We start from the raw sequence: 26,957 nt of genomic DNA on the forward strand, positions 1-26,957 counted from the left end.
GGCATTTCTTTTCAGCATCAATAATTCTGGGTCAGGTAGTTCTAATGGATGAAAATATTCGAATATATATGTATATATATATATATATATATATATCACAAGGGTAGGTAATTTTTCCAAATCTTAAAATAAAAGTAAAATCTGGTTAAGGCATTCTGGCTTGTACGAAGACGCGGCTAAGGCATAATATACAGCTGATATATGCAGATAGTGACATAAACGCTAAGTTCTACTACATGTAACTATGATTACGCGTACATGCAGTACTAGGACATGCCTCAGTAAATGTACCTACAAGGACTGAAGTTTTGCCATGAATTTTGACTTGGGTTGAAGTCAATTATGGTCGTTGAAGGTTAGTCCATTTTGCTAGAAAAGGTGTAATCCTTCAAGCACGCCCCTCCACACATACATACGAGATTCAATGTTCTAAGACTTCTCAATTCAATCTTCTAGGAGGCTAAAACTTGTCGCCTTACAATGGATCTGTCTGGACCCTTGGTTGCTGGAATCATATGGACAACAAAATCGACAGGAGATATTATATTTCGACAATTCTGATGAAGTGTTTGTTTGATGATGTATAGCTCATTCCTGCTGATGTAGTCGATCGAAATAGCTAGCTTCGTCTAGACATAAACGAGAATTATAAGAAGTGTTCGTATGAGCCACTTAACGTAGAGTCGTGTCGCAAATGATGAGTTTCACATACATCAATAGGGATAAACAAATGAAAAAAACTAATTAAAACTGAGCGATAGAACGAAGTCCATTATGTGAATCAGAGTAGTTTGCTTCCATCTGAAACTGGCCTCTGTACGGTCTTTCTCTGGACCGCTTCTATATGCATGCAGCTGTTAAATGGTGCGGGAAACGTGCGAATGCGGTGGCATAGATTACGCACCTCTCTTTTGACCGAGGACTCACAGATGTTGATCGGGTGCGTATGGTCCTTTTCAAATATTACGCGACTTGTCATTGGTTTGCCAGGATAGCGAATCGTTACAAACCATGTAAGAGTAGTTGCTCTTTGTTGATGGTAGCTAACTAAACCGAATACACACATTTCAAGCAAGGTTTTTGGGTGTTTACTGCAGATCGAGAGAGTCACTATAATCAGTTTGAGTTCAAAAACATTATTATTTCCGCCCTTACGCAATGACGGTTGTCCTTAGGCATGACGATTGTATATTCCTACTGTTAATATGGGTGTTAACATTATTATCATATGATATAATTTACGTGCAGAAGCGAGTGGTTTGGTAGGTTGATAGAAGGACCTCCCGGGGGTGGGTCCCAATTTGTTCAGGCCGTGCCGTGCACGCTAGCAGCGACACCATTACATACATACTATTGTCCTGGCCGCACTTTGGGCCGAGGAGAGAGAGCGAACGCTCGATTCCTATGGGAGTCCCCTTCCCGCTAAACGTCGAACAGGAAGCGGCCTGGGATGATGGCAAGGAAGTAAAGGCTCAGCGACAGCAGCGCCGATTGCCGCGACCACAGCTGCAGCGGCCGCTTGTCCCCACAGTGACTCCGTATATAATAATCAACTTCAATGCTGCGTGGTAACGGTATCATTTGCTGATGGCCAATCGGGTCTTTGGTACATTTCCTAAATTCGTAGCTTGACCTACTTTCAGGCACCTCTGTTTCTATTGCTGCTACTGCCGATGATGATTCTTGGGAAAGGGAGAGGAAGCATACTTAAGAGGAAGGTTCGCCGCACCATGCAGACTTCATGAACGTGGCGTAGAGCCGCACCCCCTTTTGATGGGGCTGCTTCTAACAGGCCCCTTTCCTGCCAAGGCCTGATGTTCATTAGCGGCGGAGGGGATATGGCCAAGAACGCTCGGCCGTGCCAGTGTACTGCTCTATATATATACATACACATACGCGCAAGTGAGTGCATAATACTTCGGGCCACCGCAGCTCCCTTTCTCTTTGTCACCGAATGGAGCAAACGTGCCTACGGTCTGTTTGTTTGACTTGGAAAAAGCAAGTGCAAAATCTATAACGTTTTCCAGACCTTTCGAAGCCCCGAAATTTTGTGGTTTGTCCCGCTATGACATGTTCGTTATAGCCTGCTATAGGTTAGCAGCGTCATTGTTCCTACAAACCAGCATCGTGTACACGACAAAATTAGGGGATAAAAGTCTGAGTAATGGGGGCCCGTGAAGCAGCAGGCGCGAGGATAAACGGCATGCGCCTCACAGGGAAAAGAGTGAGGGGTTTCGCTGGCGGAGGCAGCGGCGATCCATGAACACGAAGGCGAAGGAAAGGGAATAAAGACGAACAAAGGAGAGTAAAGGCGGGCTGAACGTGGAAAAGGTTGAGTGGCTAGTCGAACTCCCTGTTGTGCTCGTGCTAGACCGAAAAGAGGGTTTCTGTTGTTGTTGAGTTTGCTCTGCAAGCGTGCCGGAGGCAGGCGCTGGAGCCAGTCCCTGGAGCCCGCGTGAGAGGGAGTAGATCGCCGGGAGGGTTTCCAAATGGCGGCGAGTGGAGGAAGGCCGTCGACCACGAACTGCCGAACCGTCGTGCCCCGTACGCCAAACGCTCCTCCATGTGTCCTCTCTCGTGCGTCAGGCGGCGCCCTCAGCGGGGGCCTAGCGCAGGGCGCACGCCCAATGGGTAGGACCACACGTCAGGAGAGGGAGTGTACTCACGAGTTCGAATGGGCCGTGCAGGGCGCTCCTTTGTTCGGCCATCAACGATGAGTAGAAGCTTATAGCGGATCGGCGGAGGCGTTTCAGTCGCGGGCGTGGCGGGGCATTAGACTTTAGCGGCGTCCTAGCTCTCACTGGGCTGCGCCAGTGGGTGGCCTGGCTGCTGCTACTGCTGATAGTGGTGATGGTGCTGCGGCGCAAAGAGCGCACGTAATATATATATATATATATATATATATATATATATATATATATATATATATATACTTTTTTTTCTTTTTTCTAGCTGACTCTATTTGACACTGAATAGATTTGTATTTAGAACACACGAAACACACGCACATAGAACATTAAAATACGTTTAAAAAAAGACAGTACGAATAAAATTTCTTGAAAAAATAAACGTAACTCCACGTCCCGTTGAGGTAATGATAATAATGGCTACAGTTTTCTTTCGTCAACGGCTATCGGCTCAAAGCAACGTTGTCATTTTGCTCTTCAAAGGGGTTTGCTGCGGGGAAGGGGTCCGTCCGGCAGGGGGGTGGCAGAGGCTTAACGCGCGCAGCCGTTGGATGGAGGGCAAATGCGGAGTAAGTGAGCACTGACTGGAGTTCGGTGCGAGAGGGCAGAATGAGATGCAAGCCAATTCCGCCCCTTGGCCTCTCTCTCCCGACACAACTCTCTCGCCCACACGCGAAACGATTGAAATGCAGAGCGGGACGTCCTCCGTTTTAACTTTAGCTCAACCATCGGGTTCCCACTCCCTCTAGTACTCCTTCACGAATATTAATATCATTTTTTGCCTGGGGCGGGAACCTCTCGGCACCAATAGCCTCATGACGTATATGTATGCTTGTTGTAACACTTAACATTAGACGACCGCATGGTACGTAACGAACGGGATGCGTCTATTGGAGTCTTTATTTATTAACTGAGTTATTGTAGATTTGCATAGAATAAAAGGAATACTCCATCAAAATATTAATTATAATTGGTATATTCTTACTGACCTTTATTCGTTATTAATTTCTGTGCGGGCTTGCGATTTGGTATTTTACCGAAAAAAGAAGCAGAGAAAACATTACTATTTATATCATTTAACTGTAAATGCCAGGATTAATCATCGCCGGTCAGTAGAACCGAAAGCTATGTATTCTAGCAAAAATATGCCAGAGCTAAACTTCTACTTGCCCTTCAGCCTGTTACGGAACACGGAATGAAGTTATTACGCACTTGATTAAGTAATTACGCGTTTGTTCTTTTTTTTCGTTAATCGTAAATGAATCAGTTTATTCGATTATTTTTACAAAAGCAATCCAAAGCTTCCTTCGTTTTAGCTTAATTATTATTAGTAGTTTCATTGTAATTATTGTTGTTGTTGTTGTTGTATAACATCAACTTTCATCAGCTCTACTATCAACTTAGATATTATTAGCACTTATAATTCAATTGAACTTTTATCGTCATGTGTGTATACGTGTCAGTGTTCACTCTATATGGTTTTAACGGTTGACTACCGTTGTTATTATTGTTTATTATTGTTTATTATTGTTCGTTTTGTGGCGTCTGTGCGATTCGTTCATCATTCGCGTCGACTGTGTGGGACGATCAACAAACAAGCATTCCCCTGCTCCGTGAGTGATTACGGGTAGTTACGATAGGCAGAAAAGCTATACGATATCACCCACTGTGTGTCTCAATTCAATCCACTGTGTTCGTTGTCACACTGTGAGATTTGGGCCGCAGTCTCAATGGGGGCTACGGACAGGGGAGGCATCGTTCTCACCGCCGCTTCTACTGTAACTTTATGCAAACGTTATTACGTGTAGAGCCAACTTATTCGGAATAATGTTGAGTGGTGATTATTTAGTGAATGTTATAAAGGACGACTTGTTGCTGTTGTCCTTTGCGAGAAAGTTTGCAGAGCCTCCCTTGCTAGCTAGACTCAAGCGAAAAGAGAATCTGCAAGGATATCAACATTTGGCTTAGTCGTTTATGCCCAATTTCAGCTGGATAACCTTTGGCCGCATTAAGCCTCAAGCTAAGACAACTAGCTGCTACGCCAACCATGTCTTGGTACACTGTTGATCGTCCCGATCTCTATTCTATTCAATGCTGTTTGCTATATACGAATAAGCATCTATAATGAAATCATTTCATCTACCATCTGTCACTTTATGGCCTTCATAATATATTTATTGTGTTATTGCAGTCACACGCCAACACACACACACACAACCACCCACCCACCCCCATATATATACGATGAATGATGTCATTTGAAGAGCAGCCTCATGATGTTTACCCATTTCCTTTTCTTATGCCCTGAGTGTCTGAATAGGACACGCAACAAACCATGCTTCGTCAGGAAAAACATTGCTTTTTGCTTACTTACGTTATTCTATTAGACATGGTAACTTTGAGGCATATCTCTAAGACGTCAACGCGTTTCAAACGTTGGAGGCTTTCATAAGTAACTTGTGTACTGTGACAGATGATTTTGTCGTCCCTCGCACCATTATTACTATTCAAGACGATTTAATGATTTACTCCTTATTTTCGCTCTGTCAAGAATACTTTTGTCGTGCATTAATATCGATGAAACTATTTCACACCCCAGTTTTGAACCTGTGTGCCTGTAAACAAAATCGTAGCCGTGTGTGTATTTTGCGGCTTCTTCCCATACAGTACACAGTACTTGTTATAAAGATTTTCTTGGCGTACTTTGCTTCTGCTACCGTACTCGTCGTCGTCGTCGTCGTCGTCGTCGTCGTCGTCGTCCCCCCGGGTTTTAACAAAAAAAAGACCATCATAAAGCGTTTGCCTTCATTAAAGAGACCTAAGGGGTTATTTTGAAATAAAAATCTCCTTTTTCTCTTCGGCTTGACCCTGCTTCTGCGGTGTATTCCGATTTACCGCTTTGGTTCGGCTAAATGTGTATGCATGCATGTATGTATGTAGGGGAACAAATGAGAGGTTCAGAATAGAAATGGCGGACACGCATATTTTACATAGAGTTTTGTCAACAGTACGTAAAAGTTCTATACGACATATGACTATTATTTTCACTGGACTAACTTGTCTATAGCATGATTTTGTTTAGAAACGTATTTTTGTTTGACAACGACGTACATATGTCTTCCGTATCGGTGCAACGTTTCTGGCCTCTCCTGCCATGTCGAAGCCCAACGCACAAAGATAACATTGAGCAACGCATTGTTTTTGTGTAATTGAAGCACCGTGTTTCGTTACTGACCTCCAGTGTCATGTCCTGAGCGGCAAATTAACCTGAGCTGGCGGCCTTCTTTGGTCTGACTAGTGTTGATTTGGTGAGCTATTGTCAGTTGCAACCCTTCAAATCATTCATTGCGCAATAAGAATTAGAAGGAGCGAACTAAAAGCAATCCGTTTCATAACTACTTTCTTTTCACATAAAATTTTGAAGACTTAAAGGCGTCGTTCTGTCACCTATATGTGACTTGTGTCCTGCGGGGATTTTTACTGTGGCAGAATCTGTTTATGTTCGCATGTGCTGTTAGTCGACAATTACCTGCATCTCACATACGTTATACAGAGACAATGCATCACGGTTGCTTCCATAGGTGTTGTCGTCATTGTTGTTGTTGTCGTCACTGCACGTACTGACAAGCATGTCTGTGGGTACTGCCGTGTGCATTGTGACGACGATTCATTGTATATCAGTTATAATTTATATGGTCACTCGTCTGTTTGTTGCTGTTGTTATATTGAATACTATGAAGGTTCGTTTACTTATTTACTTGTATGTGAGTTTGCGTGATGATTGCGTTCATGTTGTTCTTTTTGTGTGAGTACAAACATGATCGCCCTGTAGCCGAATTGGTTCCTGGTTCTAACCGCAAAGCGATCCCGTATACGCCCAGAGTTTGTAGTACGTCGGCCGACCATCGACGGCACCCATTAACTTGTGATAATGACTCGTCTGCACATCAGATTGAGTGTCTCAGGGAAAATAAGGGCGCGGGCTGAGGAAAGGATGTCGAGAAAAGAAAATCAGTCAGGAGGAAAGAATACTTAGACATCGTGATGTGCAATGGAAAATGTGGTGGTTACGGATAGACAGAGTGGATTTGGTGTAGCTGGTTTATTATTGGAGGCGAAATACTGGTGGCGCTTACTGCTCGACATCAACGAGACCCTGAAGGGCGGTGTTGCTTTAACTTTAAAACTTAGATGATTGCAATTCAATAGGTACTTTCGGAAGATTTAAAAAGATACTGTGCACGTATATATCTCTTGTTTGTATCATAATTACGGTAGTAATATCAACAATCATCATCATAACTGGGTGCTGACGAAGTCTAGGTCGACATGAGTTGATATATGTACTTATATTTGTTGAGCAATCGTAAGGGCTCAGGACTACAAAGGAAAATTTGGCATCTACGGCCCTGGGGCCAGCTCACCAGTCTATAGGCGCTTTGACACGGCCGGCTAAACGGTGCGTAGGGGATGCGTTAGTGTGGAGTACAATCAGCTGGTAACTCACTGCCCACCCCCATTTTTTTAACGACAGTATCCATGCCTCGCTTCCATATGGCGAAAACTCATGGTTTGTGTTCGCTGGGTTCCTCGGCGTCTGCGGGAGGAGTGTCAGCCACACTTTGATAGTAATTGGAACATGTCCAACAATCGGTGATCTTTGACCTCGTGACATACGCAGGTTTCAATAACGACTTCATGCGGTATCGTTGTGGCGCTTTATGGTGGGCGAGACTCAAGGATTGCCCGAATGCGACAATATGTTCCGTGTTTTATAAACTGCCCTCGTTGCAACGCGTAATCGTTGCACGCCACCGCTGCCGGCCATTAACTCAATCGCGCACTCGGACGATTTCTAAACATATTATCCGTTCCTACTCGTCTTCTTCTGTCCTGCGTCTCCTTAAATATATATATATATATATATATATAAGAAAAATGTATGCGATATATATATATATAGCGCATGCATTTTTCTTTTCTTTCTGTCTGCTTGTGTTTTTCTATCTTGTTTCGAGATTATTCTTCGGTCTTATATATTCTTGGGTTGTTATGTTGTTCTTTGTAGTTCTCCATCATCGTAGTTGTCATCATTTCATCGTATTGACCGGTGGATGCAGTCGCATCATTTTCATGGTAACATCTTTAGCGGCCTCTACATTATCATTATTTCCAGCTCAAAACAACACTCTCTCTCTCTCTCTCTCTCTCTCTCTCTCTCTCTCTCTCTCTCTCTCTCTCTCTCTCTCTCTCTCTTTCTCTTTCCCTTTCTCTCGCTCGTTCGCTCTCTCTCTCTGGGTATTATTTTGATCATCATCAGCATGATAATCGTCACCAACATCATCTGTCCCATCAATCTCTCCGTCTTTCACGCTTCATGTTTTTTTTCTGTCGCTTGTTTTTCGCCTTTCGTGTATGAGGTCATGTATGTGTATATGTGTGTTTCGGAATAGCTTGCTTACATTTATTTGTACGTCGGAGTATTATTATTATCATTACTACTATTATACTAGTACGTAACTAAACTGTCGCTGGAATCCCTGCGCTGGAGTTTCTTTCTGTCTGTCTGTCTGCCGCTCGCTCTTTCAATTCCATGTCAGCCCTCTTTTTAGTATCTTCTAACATTAGTCGTTATCAATACTATTATTGTTATTTTCATCTTTTTTATTCCATGATCATCATCATTGTAAATCAACCAGTTGCCACGACCGGCACCGGTCTGAAGCTCGTATTTATTAGAAGTTCCATTGCTGATCTTGCGTGAAGTTCGATTTGAAATCAACAGATCGTCTCTTTTTATCAGTTTAGCAATGTTTATTTGTTGCCTTGTTAGTTGTTGGTATTGTTGTTTTTATCGCGTTGACTTCTGGTGTTGCTGTCAATTGTTTGGTATCAGCGGTTCGCCGCTTAGCAGTTGCGAGAAGATAGTTCTATCACCATGGACTTGTATTCTGTAGACACGCCGACTTGGCCCTGACACCCTTCGCTGGCGTCCTCATCTGTCCTGAGCAAAAGAAGAAGACAGAGTATAATTAGGACATGTTTTTCGTTCTTTGCGGAGCCATACGCCGTCACGAGGCCTGAGAGCTCGAATGTGTCCAGGGATATGGTTGTAGTACCCGGACGGGCCGCACTCTAGCCGGTTTCCACCTTGTTGCTACGTGATCCTATTATCATCACTGCATGAGATCTGTGTTATAACCACACATCCGTTTCAGTGACCTACGTCATATCTGACGTATGTATGCTGTGTAAATGTGTTGTTCAGTGAACGGCTGAGCGAATCACTCTTGGCTAACATCGAGAGTTCGACATTATTGAGACCAAATACAAACACACACAAAATTACGCCTATGAAGCGGAATATAGTGCGCAAAAGAATAATCATAGCAACCCGGCAAGACGCTTTCTCACCCAGGCCGAAATAAACTTCACCCTGTTATAAATAGGGTAAAGAAAGTGGCGTAATAATATAATTGATTGTTTCTAACAAAAATATTATACTTGAAATTTCTAGCAGATACTTTTTTAATGTCCGTGATCGTATCGTTGAGCTGGTCTAAACTCACTGGGCCGCCGGTATAGTACAAACAATTCCAATTGCATAACGGGAGAAAATTTCTGCTTGTTCAGTGTAATGATGCCTCTGCATACAGAGGCAGAGTGTTTTAATAAATGATTGGTCGGAAGTTTCAAGCTGTTTAATAGTTATAATAGTTTTTATGTTCGCATTACAATTCTTTATTAAACGTTGCAAAATGACCCCCAGTTGTTTAGAGGATAAGAATTTGAATTCCGTGTGTTTTTAGCTATTGGCGTAATTATAAACCTGTAATGTCTACCTTTTCATAGGCTTGATAATGAGTGCAACGATATCATTGCAGCTTTCCTATATTTGATTTCTGCAGCGACGAGGAATTTGTGGGTCTGATTGGTTTTTAATCGACCGCCAAGTGTCGAAGATGGCGGCCGATACAGACCCGGGTTCCAGCCATCAAAACTCACTTTTTTTTCAATAATTGGCGTGAGCTCTTAACTTTGTCCCGTGGGTAATATCGAGCAAGTTCGATCGTCACAAGGTCGATGAGTTATAAGGAACAATATTTTTTTTTTTTTCGAGTACGTAATGTGGAAGGCAAAACAGAGACGTTGTGGCCATAATGAGAGTCAGCTTCGTAACTCCGGAGAAACACAATCGTCAGCAATGGCTCGATTGTCAACCAATAAACTGGAGTACAGTTGTTTAGCTAATAAGTTGGACGGATTCTGCGCGTCTGCCGGTTTCAGTTACGTGAAAAATAATTTTCTCATATCTTTGTCTTATGATGTTGACTAGGAACTTGTAATGAGCATCACTGCGTTCGTTCGCTTTGGCTTTCTCGAAATAAAAATGGTACCGAGTTTTTCGAAATTAGTTTATCTAATAGGGAACGTTCACTTTCTCAGTGTCAGTCTGATGTCCAGCTAGTGTCCATCGATGTGCCTTTTTTGTGCCATTTCCTACCTCTTGGTTTATGTAAATATTGTAGCACACATGGAATTGTCGTGTATTTGTTACAAGCTCCTTAGGGTGTCATGGCTTAAATTAGCTGCTAGAAATAGCCAGCACTTCAAAGAGATGTTGATTTTGTTTCACGACTTCATGAATTCGGTCGATTGTTTTTACTCGTCAAATAAAAACAACTCTATCAAATACAAGGAACTTATAGGCAAATGTTACTTTTTCAGAACTTTGTCTGCATCTGTGTTTGCGACTCTAGCTCGCTCAGAACACCATATATATATATATATATACTGTGGTGTTGTGACCATGGTCGGTTGTGGCTGTTATTATCGTGTTGCCTATATTTGGACGTGCTTTTACTGGCGTCACGTTTTGTCCGTCTAACCGCCTCGTTATCTACCCTGTTTGCATGAACCCTATCGAGCCATTGTAGATCCTAGATAATTATGCAGTCTGTATTTGAGTCAAATTATTGAAGCTAGCATTATTTTTGTCCGCCAATTTCCATCGCAGTAGTGTTTCAAACGGTAGCTCCGCTTCTCCAAGTAGATTTTAACGCTTCCGTTAGGTTTTCTTTACATGGTTCCGTTTGTAGCATGAACAACATTCTGTTTCATAAAAGTCTAGTTTCTACATGCATGAGTATATTGTTCGTTTAGGTCTCTTTAGCTCCTAGACCCTTTTTTCCTGCAGCGTAGCCACATTGAGCGGAAAGGACAAGGGAATGATGAGAGGGTGCCCTGATCAAGAAACTGTTCCCCTTGGTTATATAGATTCAAACATGTTAAAATGAGGGAAAAGAAAATCCTTTCTGAATCCTTGTTATGTTACGGTAACAGACTCTGTTGCACTGGTTAATTTTCTAGTCAGTATCATCCTGCTTACGTTTTCGGTTCTAACAAATGCAGAAGTTAGAGAGGGCGTTTGTCTAGAACTAGGTTAATCTTATCTTAATATAAGAAATAACCAATTTGCCAATTATTATTTTGGATAAAGGACCGAGACAAAGATTCGATAAATAACGAATTGTTTAGGGGGTCGTCGTTGTCAAATAGCTTCGTTCTGTCTGTGCGGTCGGTTTCGTAGGTGACACGTCGTGAGCTGTGGGCGAGAAAGTCTCTTGCCGCAGCTATTGTATCTTGTCGCGTGACGTTCTAGTAGGCAGGCCGCTACCGCTATTATATTGCTTATTCCGAGATATATGTATGTATACCCACTGATGACGAAAACGAGCTACTCGTTTACTTTGTTTGTGTTTATTGTCTCTTCAGTGTATCTCTAAGCCGATAATAGTTTGTTCCTGTGGACGGCTAGCTTCGTCTACGAATAGTAGCCATTCAACTGCTATGCGATTCTACTATTATATGGATGTGACTGAGAGGCGGAACAACTTTCGCCAGTGGGCCTATTCGACGAAGACGCGACCTTTTGAAAGAAAGCTGCGTTCCATCTTCGAGAGGCCGCTATTATCATCGGCTTCTTCATATTGCTGTTTCACTCGGTCTTCAGTTCGCTCACAATTAGCCATGGATCATGGTCGTTTTACGTTGATAGAACGTCGAACATGTTCTCATTGCGAGCTTCACTTCCGCTGTCGCTGGCATTTACCGAGTAGAAACTTGTAACTTCGGCTTAGGTTTGTTAAGTTTTATCCGGGCTGGATTTTTTTCAAGTGCTGTTGCTGCGCTGGTCTCTTATGTCCAGTTTTGTGTCTCTCTCCCGTTAGATATATACGATAGAAGCTATAAGTAGATGCAGTATCGTGCCTCATATTATTACACAGTAATCATACTGCGCTTGCTCGTCGATTGAAGCACGCGCTGCTACTTTTCGTTATTTCAGTTACTAATCTTTGCGTCATTTCTATTCTGTCTAGCCATTACTTTGGCCGCTGGAGACGAGGCGTGCTTTCTGACGCTGTCCGACTATTGCGAATTCTCCTTCGTTCGGTTCTTTCCATTTGTCTGGTTAGCTTGGGTTGTTTTTGATTTTAGTAGCCACTTAGACCCGGGTCGATTTTTAATGAGAAACTGCGTGAAGATGATCGATTTCGGCTGATCACTAGCCAACTATCTTCAATCAAGTATGTACTTTACTTGCTAATACTGATATTCCTATGTATAGAGTTTTTGTTAACCAGAGTAGTAGTAGTAGTAGTAGTAGTAGTAGTAGTAGTAGTAGTAGTAGTAGTAGTAGTAGTAGTAGTAGTAGTAGTAGTAGTAGTAGCAGCAGCAGCAGCAGCAGCAGCAGCAGCAGCAATAGTACGGTTTCGCCTATTATTACGACTATTATTATGATCAGCTGTTTTTATTTGGTTTTCGTTATTGCTTCATGTTTGTTGGCTTTTTTCCCCTATTCCTCTTTTTAGGGTTTTTTTTTTATGTGTAAACTGACTGCTGCTGCGAATGTGGTTATGTATGGCTGTATGGATGTTCTGGTGTTGCCTTCAAAGTCAACTGTATTTGATTGGCCTGGTATTGCACCGTCAACAATAAAATTTCATGTGTGTTCTGCGTCTTATCATTGTACGGATAGAATGCTGTTTTTGCATTCGTAGAGTTCATAGCATCGTTACTGTGTAGGGTCTTTGCACGCATCTTTGCGGTGGAAGAGTTCGCGCGACGCTAGAGTGATTTCTGGGTCGTGCAGGATTAAGCGCCGAGACCACGCGATGTGTCGAGAAGAACTCGTTCGAAAACATCATTGCGATGGGTCAGACAACGAGCAAAAATCGGCTTGTTTGGCTGACTGACTGACTGACTGGTCAGTCGGTCGGTCGGTCGGTCGGTCGGTCGCTTGCTTTCTCTGTTTCCCGTTGTCTGTATGCTCGGCGTTCAAGTCCTATACGAACTGTGTATAAAATCACGCCGCTTGGCAAGGTGTTAGGTTTTGAGCGTGCTTAGCGATGACAACAGTACGATAATGTAGGTCGAAATAGCAGCTCTAACTATTAGAATTTCAGAAGTGGTAGAGGAGAACAGAACTGTTCGTGATGGCTAAGATTTGGGTTTGTCGCCCGGTCTGCAGCAGAAGATTTTCTAGCGCTGACAGATGTTTCTTTGCGATCTACCATCTCATTATGCTTGTGACATCGTTGCTCGGCTCGCGTTCCAATCTCAGTTGTTTTACTAGAAATCATTGTCATCATTTTCCGTCGACAGCACTTACTTATGTTGTCACTATTGTAATGAAAGGCGTAATAACAGGATTAACAACAATATTAATACTACTAATTATCTAATAATAGTCGTTATTATCGTCACTATTACGAGTCACGTTGTACTAGTTGTTTTACTTTCTTCGCAGTCTTCCTTTTTCGCAGTCTATGTTCTTTTTGTTTTCGCAGCTAATATTATCGTGTAGCTATTTTACAGATAATATAACACACTCAACAACATCTCTAACAGTATAATAATTATCAAAAAAAAAAAAAAGATAATAATAATAATAACAACAACAACAACTTAATAGGAACAATAACTAGTAGTCATCACGCAAACGTTATACAAAGAAATTTTCCACGGGTCCGTTGATATACGCACTCTATATGTATGTATATATTAATAACAATTCTAGCTGCCTCCTGATTTCGTGTCGTTACGGTAATCACTGTTGTTTGCTTCTTCCGCGGGTAAATAAACGAATGCGATATTGATAACAAGCCTAGTTAGTAATGACAACAATTGGACCAATTTATGTCTGCTAACGTAAAACGTTTTCGCAGGGATAGATATCATCGCCGTCATCATCCTTCGTCGCCGTCATCATCCGACATCGTCCAGTATGGCATGTTCTGCTTTGTGAATTCGTTCCTGTCTTCCCATGTTTCGTCTGCCCTCAAATGAGAACGCTTTTGCTTTTTTTTCTCGCCTTGGCAACAGCAGTGAATAGGAGAGCTCTATTTGCTATACAGTGGTATTTGGCATAGTCGTCTAACGATCATCAGTAAAAGTATCTGTATGTGTATTTTTTTTTCCTTTTCTTTTCTTCGATGCTTCCCTTCTTCACTCGCGTTTAATCAGGAGGACAGCACGTTCTGGTATGGCGGCCGCTACACTAGTGTCAATATATCTATGCGCTACCTTAATTCTGCTTCTGCTTCTGCTTCTGCTGCTGCTGCTGCTGCTGCTGCTGCTGCTGCTGCCGCTGCCGCTGCCGCCGCCTTTTGTTCCTCATACTGAAAATGTAAATGCCTGTTTCTGTCGATGCCAAGCGATCGAACTACTTGCGCGCTTATGGCCCTGTTCTGTTTACTGACCATTCAAACTATCGTAAATTAGTAATCTTCTTATCATTATTATGACGAACAAAGTCATCTCGTCGAATTTGACTCGTTTGGCCAATCCGATCTTCTGTGATCCCAGCCGTTTTCCCAATGCCTCGATGTGTGTTTGTGAGTAATATTAACGTCAAACGTCAATTTACACATTACTTTCTCAGTTCTATCTATAATAATAGTAGAATGAAACCGTCGTCGTACTCACTACTATTACTGCCATTGTCTCGAAATAGAATTAATAATAATAAAAAGGGGAATAAAAACTTGCGAAATCAACCGTCCTTGCAAGATAACGTCGCTAGCGTCGCTCTTTCTTCTAGGGCAAAAGAAAACGATGCTCGCTTTGTACGTTGCGTTGCCTGTCAACATGTCCTGCGTGCGTACTATTTATCTATTTGTCTTCTGCTGTTATCTGTTGCCGGCGGATACCTTTGTCTAATCGACCTTTTCTTGTTTCTTCTGCTGCCGCAGTAATAAACGCGTTGGTTGAGTGCTGAGTTGTCGAAGCGAGCCATTACCGAGTTGCTCTTTAAAACTCGTTAACTAGCCATAAGTACTTCGATGATTACTGAGATGGCAAAGTAATTCGTCTTAGTAAGAGCGATAGCGGTGAGAGTAACTTGTGCCGTATTGTTGCTTACGATGACGGACTGCTTTATATTTATTAGCTATTTGTTTGCTTGCCTTTTTTTTTTTTTTTTTTGTTAACGTACGTTAGCCCGGCTGCAGTCTACGACCTGCAAGGGAGCCATAGACCAAGAGAACATTAGGTCGAGTCTGTGTACGATCACAGTATCCAGCCGTGTGTTAAACGGTGAATAAATTTGACAAGAACACCTTTAACCAGAAATGATTAATAATGAAAGTTAAGTTAACGAATCGAACCAGATTAGGCAGTTTAACTTAATAAAACGCGCTTGAATCTATCGCGAGGTAGGATACGCTACGTATCTTTGTGATTGCAAATCTATATCGGAGCGGCTAACCAACTACTGGATTGGTGAATCTCTAATGGGCCGATCAGCTTTGACTCGTAATCAACAACGCGCAGGACATACTCGCAAATTGTGTTTGTCCTCGTCGAAAGGCCGCGTACCTAACCTTCAATGGAAATGTCTTGCAGGCAGCACACCAGTGACAAAACGATCGGGCAAGCATTTTCGGGAGTGCGAGACATTGGCGTCATTCGTCAGCCGATGACTATAGCTGAAAAGATTGGTCTCGAATAGATAGTGACTAGCTCCACGCATTATAGGATCAACTGTCAGTTCTGAGCATAGATATGAAGAGATATTCGCGAATACATTACGAACAGTTCGTAGCTACCAATTAGAGAAACCGTATCGTGCGCTGCTTGCAAGTACGCACCCAAAGGCAAACTTATAACTGAACGAATGTACCAATCAATTAAGTTCATTATGCGGGAAAAATTCTAACTATAACAATACTATATCATCCTAGGAAAGTACGAATTAGCGTCGTCAAGTATCCTCTAATTTCTTTGTTACGCTATCATCATGACAGTACTTATAATCACTAAGTATTTACTGAATTGTGACCGATAGTGATATTGGTCCGTTTGTCTCTGCAGAAAAAAACTCGTATACGTGTATTCACCTATAAAATGTCATCTGTTCTAGCCCTCGATCTCTTCGGGCAGAATGTCGCTGATGTGAGTGTAGATAATCCAGTACATTAGCTGGAAGCAGACGAAGCAAACGGGGAAGATGACCCGTGAATACTTGTCGATGTCGGAGGGCGACACCCCGAACAGTTTGTTGGGATTCTTGATGAAGGCGGTGGCCTCGAGCTGCGTGGCGTCAGCCGGAGGCCCCCCCGACGACGGGGCCGAGGGGACCGAAGGAGGCGCTCCGTTGGCGCCGGAGGCCGCCCCGCCTCCGGGCGTCACCGGCATCGCCGACGTCTTCGACTCCGGACGCGCGGGACCGTCCGAGATCATCTTTAGCCGCACCTCCTGCTATTAGTGGTGCGCCCCCATCCCCCCGCCCCCCCACACACACGCACACGCACACCCAATTGATTGTTTCTCATTAGAGAGAGTTTAATTAGAGAAACATAGACCCGTGCTGCACACCCATTAGGAATCGACTATTGGCAATAAAAATACCCCTCTCTCTCTCTTTGTGGAAGCTGGCACCATATAGAAACATATATAAAAATATAACGTACATATACATATACGTTATATTTTTCGAGTTTCATTTATGTTGAAGCGCGAATGAAAGGTCTTTGAGCATTTCAAGCACCATTGCAGCTATATAGACTACCATAATAGTAGTATGTTAATATAAATCGATGTGTCGTGTGTTGAATTAATCAGTGCACAGAAGATTTACAGGGGCTTTACGTTAACGAGAAACGAACAGTAGGTTGGGGTGGCCATTACGATTCTGACTATACAAGGTACTTAGACTTTCCCAAAAAGCAATTAGTAGTTGAAAAAGTGGGCCAATCAGCAAACTTTCGTATTGATTGTCGTGTGACGTCGCCGAATTCGCACTCAATGAGATACTATAGTAGTAGACGTGTTGGTTAAATGCCAGTTCAGGTTAGCTCTGTGTCAGCTCGTTATCTCAGCTTGTTTACGCGGGCGCTTGCAATAGTCTAGACAGCTAGATGACAATTCCCAGTGCACACACTTCAAAATTAGTATGTATGTTTAATTTTCTCGGCTGATTGTATGTAACGTCGTATCTGGGTAGGATACAATGACAAAAGATTGGAGTCAGCAACGTTGGCAATTGTAGCTATACGAGCTCTTATAAATAGGAACCTTACCATTGACATTGGTTGAGGCGTAGGGTTGCCCCCTGAGGGGCAGCCACAGCCCCCGGGTACACTCGAGCAGCAAGTGTCTCCCACTCCTCGCCTGCGCAGGCCCCCCACCATACCCTGTGAAGATGAAGTAAGCAACGCATGCAACAAACACACACGAATTATAAGAACTTCCGATATCGGCACTAGGCAATGTTAGATAGTTCCATCAACTGCAATCGTTCGCTTGCCAATGGCTTCTTCTGCGAATCAGACGAGTAACTTTAGGCGCCGCACGTGTAGTTTCTAAGCTTAGCTATTTCTAACGACGTTTAGTCACCTTATTCATTGCTTACAAAGAGATTTCAGATAAAGGTCAATAACGTGTACTTTCGATGCGTAACTTTGAGATGCAGAAAAATGCTCTCGGAGCACGTCAATTGAACATAAGTAATTGTAATCTTTAACAGGCCCGACACAATAGATCCTAGCTTAAAAGCGCAGGACGTCGTCGAAGCCAATATCTACTAAGTCTAAGCATGCTTATAGCTGGTATACAGTTGCATAAGTAGGCATACAGACAACGTACAAAATTGTCAGAATTTACGGGTACACAGTAGTCATGCTCAGGCCAGATATTTGGGTGCAACAGTTCCCATCATAGCGTCTACGGTTTGGCGTGCAATTTGCCGGTTACCTGGCCTATACAAAAACACACTATAGATTTTGATATATCAACGCTCAAGAGGCGGCAGACTGTTCAAGCGCGTGCGATCTTCTATTTGACGTATTCTTCATATTATGTAATCTTAATGTCAGCATTGTGACGCTCAAAGACTTACATTGACAGTAATCATCTAACGTATGTATGCCTACTTCATAATTGTAAATGTTTGATTTACCATGCCAAATGGGTAGTCTCGGTACTGCGTGACGGTGGGGCACACCTGACATGAGCCCTGTAATATCACATAAACGACTGGTCACGTTAATCGAACCTCAACTACTATGTAGAATTATGCTAAAAACGCAGCAGGAAATCATACACGAATCAGAATCTCAATCAGAAAAAACCAGAATATTAAAGATGTGTTACGTAATGAATAACAGTGTGATTTCTATTAATGATCTTTGATTATCAGTCCTCTGTAGCTCCGCTGGACAAAAGACACTTACAATAGATTTTAAAATAGGATTCACTTCCTGGTTTGGACTTGAGCAAACATCTTGGTTGGCTGGTATTGTACTTTCGGCGCTTTTGCTTTTATTAATTTCGTTCTGAAATAGGCAAACATGTCAAAACAGGACAGCATGTGTGACAGTTAATAGTCGTATTAGTTTTTTTAATATGGCCAGTTTTTACTTTGTGACGCGGCAAATGTTAAGAGTGCTTTTTTTTTTTAACAGATCCTGACCTGGTTTTGTGATTTCGCATCTTCGTCTTGTTTCTTCTCTTTGCTCTCCTTTTCTTCCTTCTCCTTCGCGGCAGCCTGGGCCTGTTGCTGGGCCCTCGATTTTCGCATTGCAATTCTTTTTCCGAGATAGCCTACCGTGGCGTACTCCAGAAGCGAGGCAAAAACCTGTCACGAGTCAGACGAATTTACTTGATATTTGCAGTTCTGGCGTCGATTCAGCTTTTTTTCTGTTTGTTTCTTTTTTTTTTAATTGTATACTTACTTTTCCGCCGCGAACGATTCGATCGTCGTTGTAGCTGATACATTACATAAAGTCGGTCCCAACTTGGCCCTACTATAAAGAGCCAAATTATTAAAAGTGACATTAAGTATTCCGGTTGATCTGGTATGGAGATTTTACGGTATCGGACCGATCAGTCGTACCTTGGAACCAATGCTTGAGAATAGATAATCAGGGTAGCCTCTTCTATAAGTAGATTAGAATTTTATGGATACGCTCACCGTTCGTGATGCGTAACCAATTTTGTTTCGATTACCGGGTGTTTTACGCTTCATTGTAATCGCTTGAACAGAAGGAAACTGTATAATGATTTGGTCATACGCCATTTCCCATGCAAATAAGCTAGATACGGGCAGATTTACAAACAACGTTTCTGTCACCATGATGATAGGCTTCCTTCTAATACATATCAAAAGTAATCTATTGTCATGACTCTTCGCCCGCCATGCTTTCCTATGTTGAATAGTTGAAACTGACTTCAGCGCTAAACAGCTCAACGCTGAGCTTTTTTTACAGATTGCTTTGATGCTACCCGTTGACGTCGGACGTGCTAGTCCAGAGGGAAAGTCTCTCCTCGACTGTTCGTTGGCTTAGTATCGCTGACTGCTTCTTACCACAAATGCGAACTTCACAGAAGCTGTTGGATAGCTAATCAGGTCGCCCGTTAGCTATATAAATGAAGGGCAAACTAGATGCGTGCCTACGATCACGAAGTTCTCACGCCTGTTCCGTGATCAGGGATATTGGTTTTAGGGTCGAACAAATAGAAGCAGGGAGATGAATCATATATTTTGTTAAGTAGGAGAAGCGTTAGGCTCCTCACCTCTTTCAAGTTACCGGCCAGATGGATAGATTAACGAAAGGCGTGGATCGCTTTTCAAAGCGATTTCACAGTAAAAAGCAGAATACATATCACCGTTATAGAATGTCTATAGGAAATTTGTGGTGTTCAATGCTCGTTGGGAAAAGCGACGACAAAACCAATCGGCAGGACGACGACAGAAAAGTTAACGTTACTAAAAGCAATGTATTTTTTCACGTCTTCGATAATATGCATCAAATTACAAATACCTTCACTGACTGTTAAGTAATGAGAGATAAGATGCTAAATTTAGATAAATCTACCTGACGGATCCTATAGTTTTTTTCCCGTATTGATAATGACCAACTAAGGACCAACGGAATCAGAACGTTATATGCGAATACCACGCTAAACCTTCCAGTAAACGCTTGTGTTTTGAGCGGGTTGGATAATTATTTGATTAATAGGAAATTGAATTAGCTAAATTTAAGTTAAGAAAATCGCTAAATCCTAGTAGTAAATAGGTGTAAGTTAAAGACCCAACAAAATAAAAATTCATGTCTCATTTAGTAGACGGGAGTCCTATTTTAACGAACAATTAGTTATTTTTATCGCGTACGATATAAGCTTGCCTCGTTAATACAATAATATTAAGAATAGCGGATTCGTCTAACGCTAGGTCTTAGGTTGAAGTTGTTCAACTAGATCGCTGCAAATGTCAGCGATGTTTCTCTCTTTGTAAGTTAGAACGTACACAAGATGGTGGGACAAGATAGGTCTTCGTTCCATCCAGTTGTCACATCTGTTTCTGTACATTACCTATAGCATGGCTGCTGGGCACAGTCCCAGATGGTAAACCACACACTATATAATTGCGGAGCTGTTAATTACTGTTTGCACGTTAGTACGCCAGTCGGTTTTCTTATGTTGACTTGCCATTGTAGGCCAGTCAAACATTTTGCGATATTGGGTCCGTTGCGAAGAAAACCCTTCTACGAAGTCTCATACCAATACTTGTGGCGTCATGCGAACACAAATGATGCATCCCGTGTTCTCAAATAGTTTGTCAGATGTCAAGCAGCCAAGCAAGCCACCTTCATGGACAACTAACTAAACAGGACCAGGGGGTAAGTAATAATGAGTCCCTTTCTTAGATTGTGCTGCTTCGTAGCCGCTGTTCTTTCTAGGGGCACAACGGCTATCAGGGTCGCAGATAGTCTCCCTCCGGATTCCTGTGCTCCTTTTCCACATCTGAAGTCATGAGCGTGCACGCTTCTCTAGGCACATCTCGATCCAAGTAGTCAACATCACATACGTGATATAAACTCTAGATTAGTTCCACCAGTGGGCTTCACTAGCGTGTCGGTTGGGTCGGTAGGCGGTCGACTGGCGAATACTGTTACTGGAGAAGAAAGAGCAGCGTCAACACGATCGCTGCTATTCATGCCAAAAACGTGCTCGACATACCATGATGCACTGATGCGCACGTCACGCGTATCGCGCTCATCAATTAGTAAAACCAGAACGAACGACAGGGAGAAAAAGCGTTCATAGCCCGTTGTCTATTAACCGAGCGGCATTAGTACGAATTCCGGTATCCGTCTAGAAGCTGATACACGGATGATGTTAGCTAGCATTATTATTTATCATTCACTTAGATGAGACGTTCTCACCATAGGGCTAATACTCGCCGAACAGTAGTACTAATATTCCGTCGATGATGACCAGTTAATTTTCACGCGTTAAGCATCGTTCTATACGCTCAGCGGAAGTAGCTCCAGAATGCATCATATCCACCTGACATTTTTCTAGTCAAGAAGCATCTAAGGCTTATGCTTAACTTAAATTGCCTGTCCAAGGCATGTGTGTAGCGTTCATACAGCCTCGGTGACGACTGAAGTTTGCTACGCTTCCCTCTAGCGACAGGTGCTGTTTGATTTGAGGAAAACACATTCGATGGGGTAGCCTCAGTGATATGTTTTGTTTAGGATATGAATTGTGTGTGTTTCGTTAACGAATTTGTGCCAGCTTGGCATAGCCTACATTGGCCTAAACGAAGTACACAGTGTTGCACGCGCTAACCCCCGAATAAGATTAGGATGCTTCGAGACCAGCGTTTAACTAAAACTTATCACGGGTCGGCCTTTCGAAAATCGCTGTCCGAAAATGATCGTAACAGATCTTCTGCTACGGACGCGCCCCTCCTTTAGCTGACAAACTGATTAACACCGGCCTAATATACCCAAAAAGCCATATCGTTGCTAGGAAAGATGCGTTTGCCAGCACTGAGCGACAAAGTCACCAAATGTTAGTGCCTGTGGGGTAATTGATTTCGGCGGATAATAACTAAGTTAAGTTAGACGGATCATATTTGACAGAAAGGGTTGAAATGTATGGAGTGTCTAATGCTGAAGTAGTAGACACGGAAAAGTTCGACAAACGAAAGCAGACCCATCCAGCGCGTGTATCGCTTAGACGTATTACAATGATACCGTTACTTACCTAATTTCGAAGCAAATCGTCACGCACTGATGTACGTACCATAACGAAACACGTTCCTAGGTAGACGTCGATCGATTTAACATATGATATTTTAGGCAGTTGAGAATTAGTGCTTGACATAAGGGTGGTCATTGTCAGCACGGTAGTGACTCCGAGCGCCACGCGAGCCGGAGTAGCGTTACGATGTAGCCAGAAGGATACCTATAAAATTACAATCAGATGAAATAAGGTCACTGAACATATATCGATGAATAATCTATGCTTGGGCCATAACAATAGACCGTGATTTAGAAGTTTCACAGACAGGGATGATTCGCAAACAATATATGTATTCGGTGATGCTTACCCACGAGATGACCACAATAAGACCAGCAGGAATGTAGATTTGAATCAGATAATAACCCATGGCTCGACCGAACCGAATTTCACACACCAACCGGGAGTAGTTTCCCGTGCTAAGAGTTACCTGTAATCATTTGCATCTCCGTGCTTAACTCCGAGCCAATTTGTCAAAGAGGAACTTCTTCCATCAACTTGAACATTTCAATTTACGACTACACCTGACCAACTACGACTCAAAGGCCGAGCTGAATCTTAACTTAATATTCAAAACGAGACACTAGTACTATTTGCTCGGACATTCATACAGAGTATGTACATACAATTACTTAGAACGAGGCACGATTTTATTTGAGCAAGACGGGCGAGTGAAGGAGCGAACAAGGAACATCGAATAAATACAAAACCCGTAATATTAGTTCTCAAGCAGCTGTAAAGCATATATTGAAAACGAATTATTCAGACGTTACAAAAGTTCTATATGAAATAATGTGTTGTACTGGAATAATCTGTGCTGTACAAACGTTACGCTGCCATACTATAGAACACACTATACGCAATTGCCTATTGTATAGTATTGTTTAAGGAAAAAAAACCAACTCTTGATTTTTACCTACCGAGTTAGCCGACCGACACAGTCACTGTAAACCAACCTATTCCTTATGGTTGCGGTTTCAACGGTTCGGGATGCCTATATGCTCCTCAGTAAGCAAATTTATCGAAAAGACCAAATTCCAGTCTATCAGATCTACTTCCAATTGACTTTGTACCGTTTAGGTCCCGCAGGCGTCCAAAGTTTTCCTGATGTTCGAGTGAAGCCTCACTATCGTTCTAATTGTACAATGCACGAAAAATGAGGCTTGTATTATAGGTGTGCGCATTTCGGATGGTCATAGTTCCGCGATATAAAGCGCTGGAAAGGAAAAAATGTCGATCACGAGGCTGTGGCACCGTCAACGATCCGCCATCTCGTCTGTTCATCTCAGGCAATCCACGTATTATTTTTATAGCTAATTACAGTGGTCGAGATGAAAGTCGCGTACGTTCAAATGCTTGTTAGCCAGTTAACTCGTGCTGGTTTTTCCGAACGCCCCTGTTGCCGTGCACGTCTGCCCTTATGGGGCATGCCAATGGTAACTGTCACTGAGAGTTTGACCAGTTAACGCTGCTGTGACGGAGGCAGTCGGTTTAGTTAAAAGCAAACAATATGGCTCATTTGCGTTTCTACGAATAACGAAGTGCTTTTACGAAGCACGAAGTTGTTTGACGAAGGCTGACGGTAAATGCAGCTGGGCCAAAGGGATATAGTGGGACTTTCTTTACTGTGATAGGTGAACTGTTATTATTGCAGGTGTGCTCGAAAAGTGTACACAACTCATCCTTTCTAGAGGGCTGTGAGGCATCGGCAATAAACACGAATAGGCAAAGAAGTCAACCGGTCGCGTGCTGCATCATTTACCCCCCTCCTACTGACCCGCTGGCTAGCGGTGTTAAATTGCTAGCCTAACTGGCTATTAAATTAATGCCTATTCATAGAGACTCACTCGTAAGTTAGGTAGTTACCAACAACAAACTGAGCCATACGTACAATATGTGCTAGAGATTCGCACTGGTATAAGACTACACGATATGGACCACGGGGCTGTTGGCCCTAGAGAGCATTGCTTTGGAGTGGGCTTTCTACCGTAGCAAGAAAGCATCGACAGCTTTGACTGCCGTTTTTACGTGAGGTTAACACTCTTACGGCTGGAAAAATGAAAATAGCCCCTAAAATATCGGAACATCAAAAAATCACTACAAATACTCTATAAGAAAGCACATAGAATAACATATCGTATGCTTACGTCAAGTGTGAGTTTTTTCTTTGGCAAATTTTTCCCTTTGATTATACATTATGTCGGTACTTTGGCAACGAAAGGCAGACTTCTGGCAAGCGAAATACGAAAAGGGGCGGTATATGCTAGCCTTACCACAATAGTCTTCTGCTGATGACCAAGAACTTTGAATTGCGGCAGCTCTACGTCAGGTGAGATTCGAACCGATTTCTCGCCATCAGCCCACTTGTAACTGATATCTGCAGTTGTGTATCCAACTGAAAATCGCACATAGTCCAATTAGTGAGTTAATTAACGACCCATCATTCACGCTCCGAGTAGTGCTGTTTTATGGTAAGCCCAGCAGTTTTTTTTTTTTTTTTTTTTGATGCCTATTTTATCGGAAGATATCTGTGACAGACCCATAAATCAGACGTTCCTTAGCTTGATAATAAATTGAGCTGAATATTTAATAGCTGTCTATGGGACAGCGTTGGTGATTCTGTATGATTGTTTCTGACTGGTTCTATTACAACCGAATCGGAAATGGTCAAAAATTAGAAATACACGCCATAGAGATTCGGCTCGACTTTGGCGCACCACTACTAACAGTACAACTGAAATAATTATTAAATTGTAATAGTTCTAACTTGCTTTTCGTTGGTACACAGCTGCAACCTAGCTTAGGGTGCCATCCAAACGAATCTGCTACGATATCGTCATTGTTTATAGAAGAAAAAGGGGCCTGTCACCGATAGTGCTTGCTGAAAGCGGATTAATCTATGCAAATTCTCGCTATACAGAGTAACAGGCATACATGAAGGGACGTGGTTTTAGGTAGACTATCTAAACCTGTTCTGAAGTCCAAAGGTCGTCCAGCGCTTCTTGTAGTTGGGTTACACGTATGTGCTCAACAAGAATCATCATCTGCAGTCAGTATCGAAGCGCAAAGTGAACGTGAGCTATGTACAACCAAGAGGCCATACGTATAGGCCGATAGTCTGACCCTGCCAGGAACAACGTCCTTTGTTGCTTATTTGATCCAGCTTCTTTCTTGCTTTCTTTCTTTCTTTCTTTCTCTAGTCCATTCGTACCGAATCCTTCATGGCGACAATTTATCGCGCGTAGCAGCATGACGAATATGTCATGCCTTAGCTAAAGAGCCTTCATTTCCAGGCCGTGGAAATAAAATGATAGGATAACCCTACTTCTCAAGGAAGGCAAATTCGATAGCCCTGAGATACCCATTCGCCGTTTAGGAGGCACTGACTCGTGCATGCGTTATCGATAATCCGTTATAAATAACACAGCGATACGAGAAACAAAACATAGCCAAGCAGACAGATATCTACGGATATAGAATTAACAGGTACACACACAACAGTGGCACCTTAACGCCGCCCTAGCAACCCAAACGGTACGACCTATATTTTGTGCACACAAGCGGCGTCAATGGGGGGTTCGTTTGTTGCCAAAAGCATTCTCAGCAAAGTAAAGAACGGGAGTGTGGCAAGGAACCGCTGTTGCCAACATCCAGCTCGCTCCGACATGATAAATCACCTTAATAGATTACTAAGCGGCGAACAACTTGTGCATTTGTCCTTCGTTATCGTCCACGCAGATGTAGATAATTGCCTGCCTGTCTACCTGTGTACATATGTCTCTGTATATTCATGGTCCTAATAATGCGGTAATAGGGCGTCTCTTTGACGAGCACGTGGACATGCATAAATTCAACAGAGAGCTTTGAAATAAAGCGCAGCAGGAGAAAAAGGGGACGGGGAGAGAGATGCGTCAACTTGGCAGATCTGACAGTTGTGCAAGTTTGCTCCGACACAGAAATACACGCAGCTCATTTAAATTGGCAGTGCACATTATTACGTTACAAGGCTATGAATATCCTACATAGTCGATCCATGTGTAGCATAACTGTTACTATGATTATTGAACTATGACAGCTTGTGTGTGTGGTTGCCACGGCACAGTTACCTTTAATCCTATAGATAGATATATCGTGTTTGGGAGAAACGGGAAATACAGGATTGGTGGTAAAAGTAACTGGGAATATCAAAACTTAAAAATGCAATTTTCTACTTACAGCTTTCTATTTCAATGGCACAGCTTTGCCTGTCCATAGGAAAGTATCGTAGATCCATGGGACATGTGGCAGTCACCGTCAATCTGAAAAAATAATATATTAACATAGAAAAAGTAAAGGACAATTCACTTCTTAATTGATAATTAGTAAAAATTGTTCGGAAAACGGTGTAAAAATATATGATCTTTTTCAGATAAGAGGACCTAACTGATTCCCTAGTTTTCTAGATATTCTAACGGGTGCAACAAGCATACTCTTTACAGACATGCCTACCTGTGTGAACTATGTCCGCAGTACTTTAGAAACAGGGCCACTATAAGACAACACATTACCGTCCTTCCTTGCCGTGGCCTGGCAGGCTGCCCGATAAGTTTTTGGGCTTCGCGGAGACTGTTCTACATCAGACTTGTTTACATTTGTAATCAACGTTGACAACGAACGCGTGATCGTAATTATACTGGA

At 42.6% G+C, this 26,957-nt stretch overlaps 1 protein-coding gene and 1 long non-coding RNA gene across 10 annotated transcripts in view; one reads left to right on the forward strand and one right to left on the reverse strand.

The window, feature by feature from the left end:
* Window positions 1-26,957, forward strand: part of LOC111243503 (uncharacterized) — a 59,684-nt gene that overhangs the window by 10,547 nt on the left and 22,180 nt on the right. The window contains exons 3-4 of the long non-coding RNA XR_002670506.2: window positions 457-17,396; window positions 19,457-20,869. This is a non-coding gene — a long non-coding RNA (uncharacterized LOC111243503). The remainder of the gene's footprint in view (window positions 1-456; window positions 17,397-19,456; window positions 20,870-26,957) is intronic.
* The window catches only part of LOC111243522 (gamma-aminobutyric acid receptor subunit beta-like), a 38,502-nt gene continuing 15,463 nt past the window's right edge, over window positions 3,919-26,957 (reverse strand). For 2 of the 9 annotated variants that reach the window (XM_022789221.2, XM_086992286.1), the window contains exons 4-13: window positions 26,496-26,578; window positions 24,554-24,675; window positions 22,591-22,710; window positions 22,284-22,445; window positions 18,661-18,825; window positions 18,422-18,523; window positions 18,148-18,204; window positions 17,270-17,383; window positions 16,088-16,448; window positions 11,426-15,207 (exon numbers count right to left, since the gene is read on the reverse strand). In XM_022789221.2, coding sequence (XP_022644956.1) covers window positions 16,107-16,448; window positions 17,270-17,383; window positions 18,148-18,204; window positions 18,422-18,523; window positions 18,661-18,825; window positions 22,284-22,445; window positions 22,591-22,710; window positions 24,554-24,675; window positions 26,496-26,578 — 1,267 coding nt within the window. In that variant the 3' untranslated portion in view covers window positions 11,426-15,207; window positions 16,088-16,106. Of the gene's footprint in view, window positions 8,692-11,425; window positions 15,308-16,087; window positions 16,449-17,269; window positions 17,384-18,147; window positions 18,205-18,421; window positions 18,524-18,660; window positions 18,826-22,283; window positions 22,446-22,590; window positions 22,711-24,553; window positions 24,676-26,495; window positions 26,579-26,957 lie in introns of those variants that run through there. The other 7 variants (XR_015329774.1, XR_015329773.1, XM_086992279.1 and 4 more) reach the window with 7 other exon arrangements.

The sequence above is a fragment of the Varroa destructor genome, unplaced genomic scaffold (assembly GCF_002443255.2).
Source record: "Varroa destructor unplaced genomic scaffold, Vdes_3.0 BEIS01000001.1, whole genome shotgun sequence".
Lineage (NCBI taxonomy): Eukaryota > Metazoa > Arthropoda > Arachnida > Mesostigmata > Varroidae > Varroa > Varroa destructor.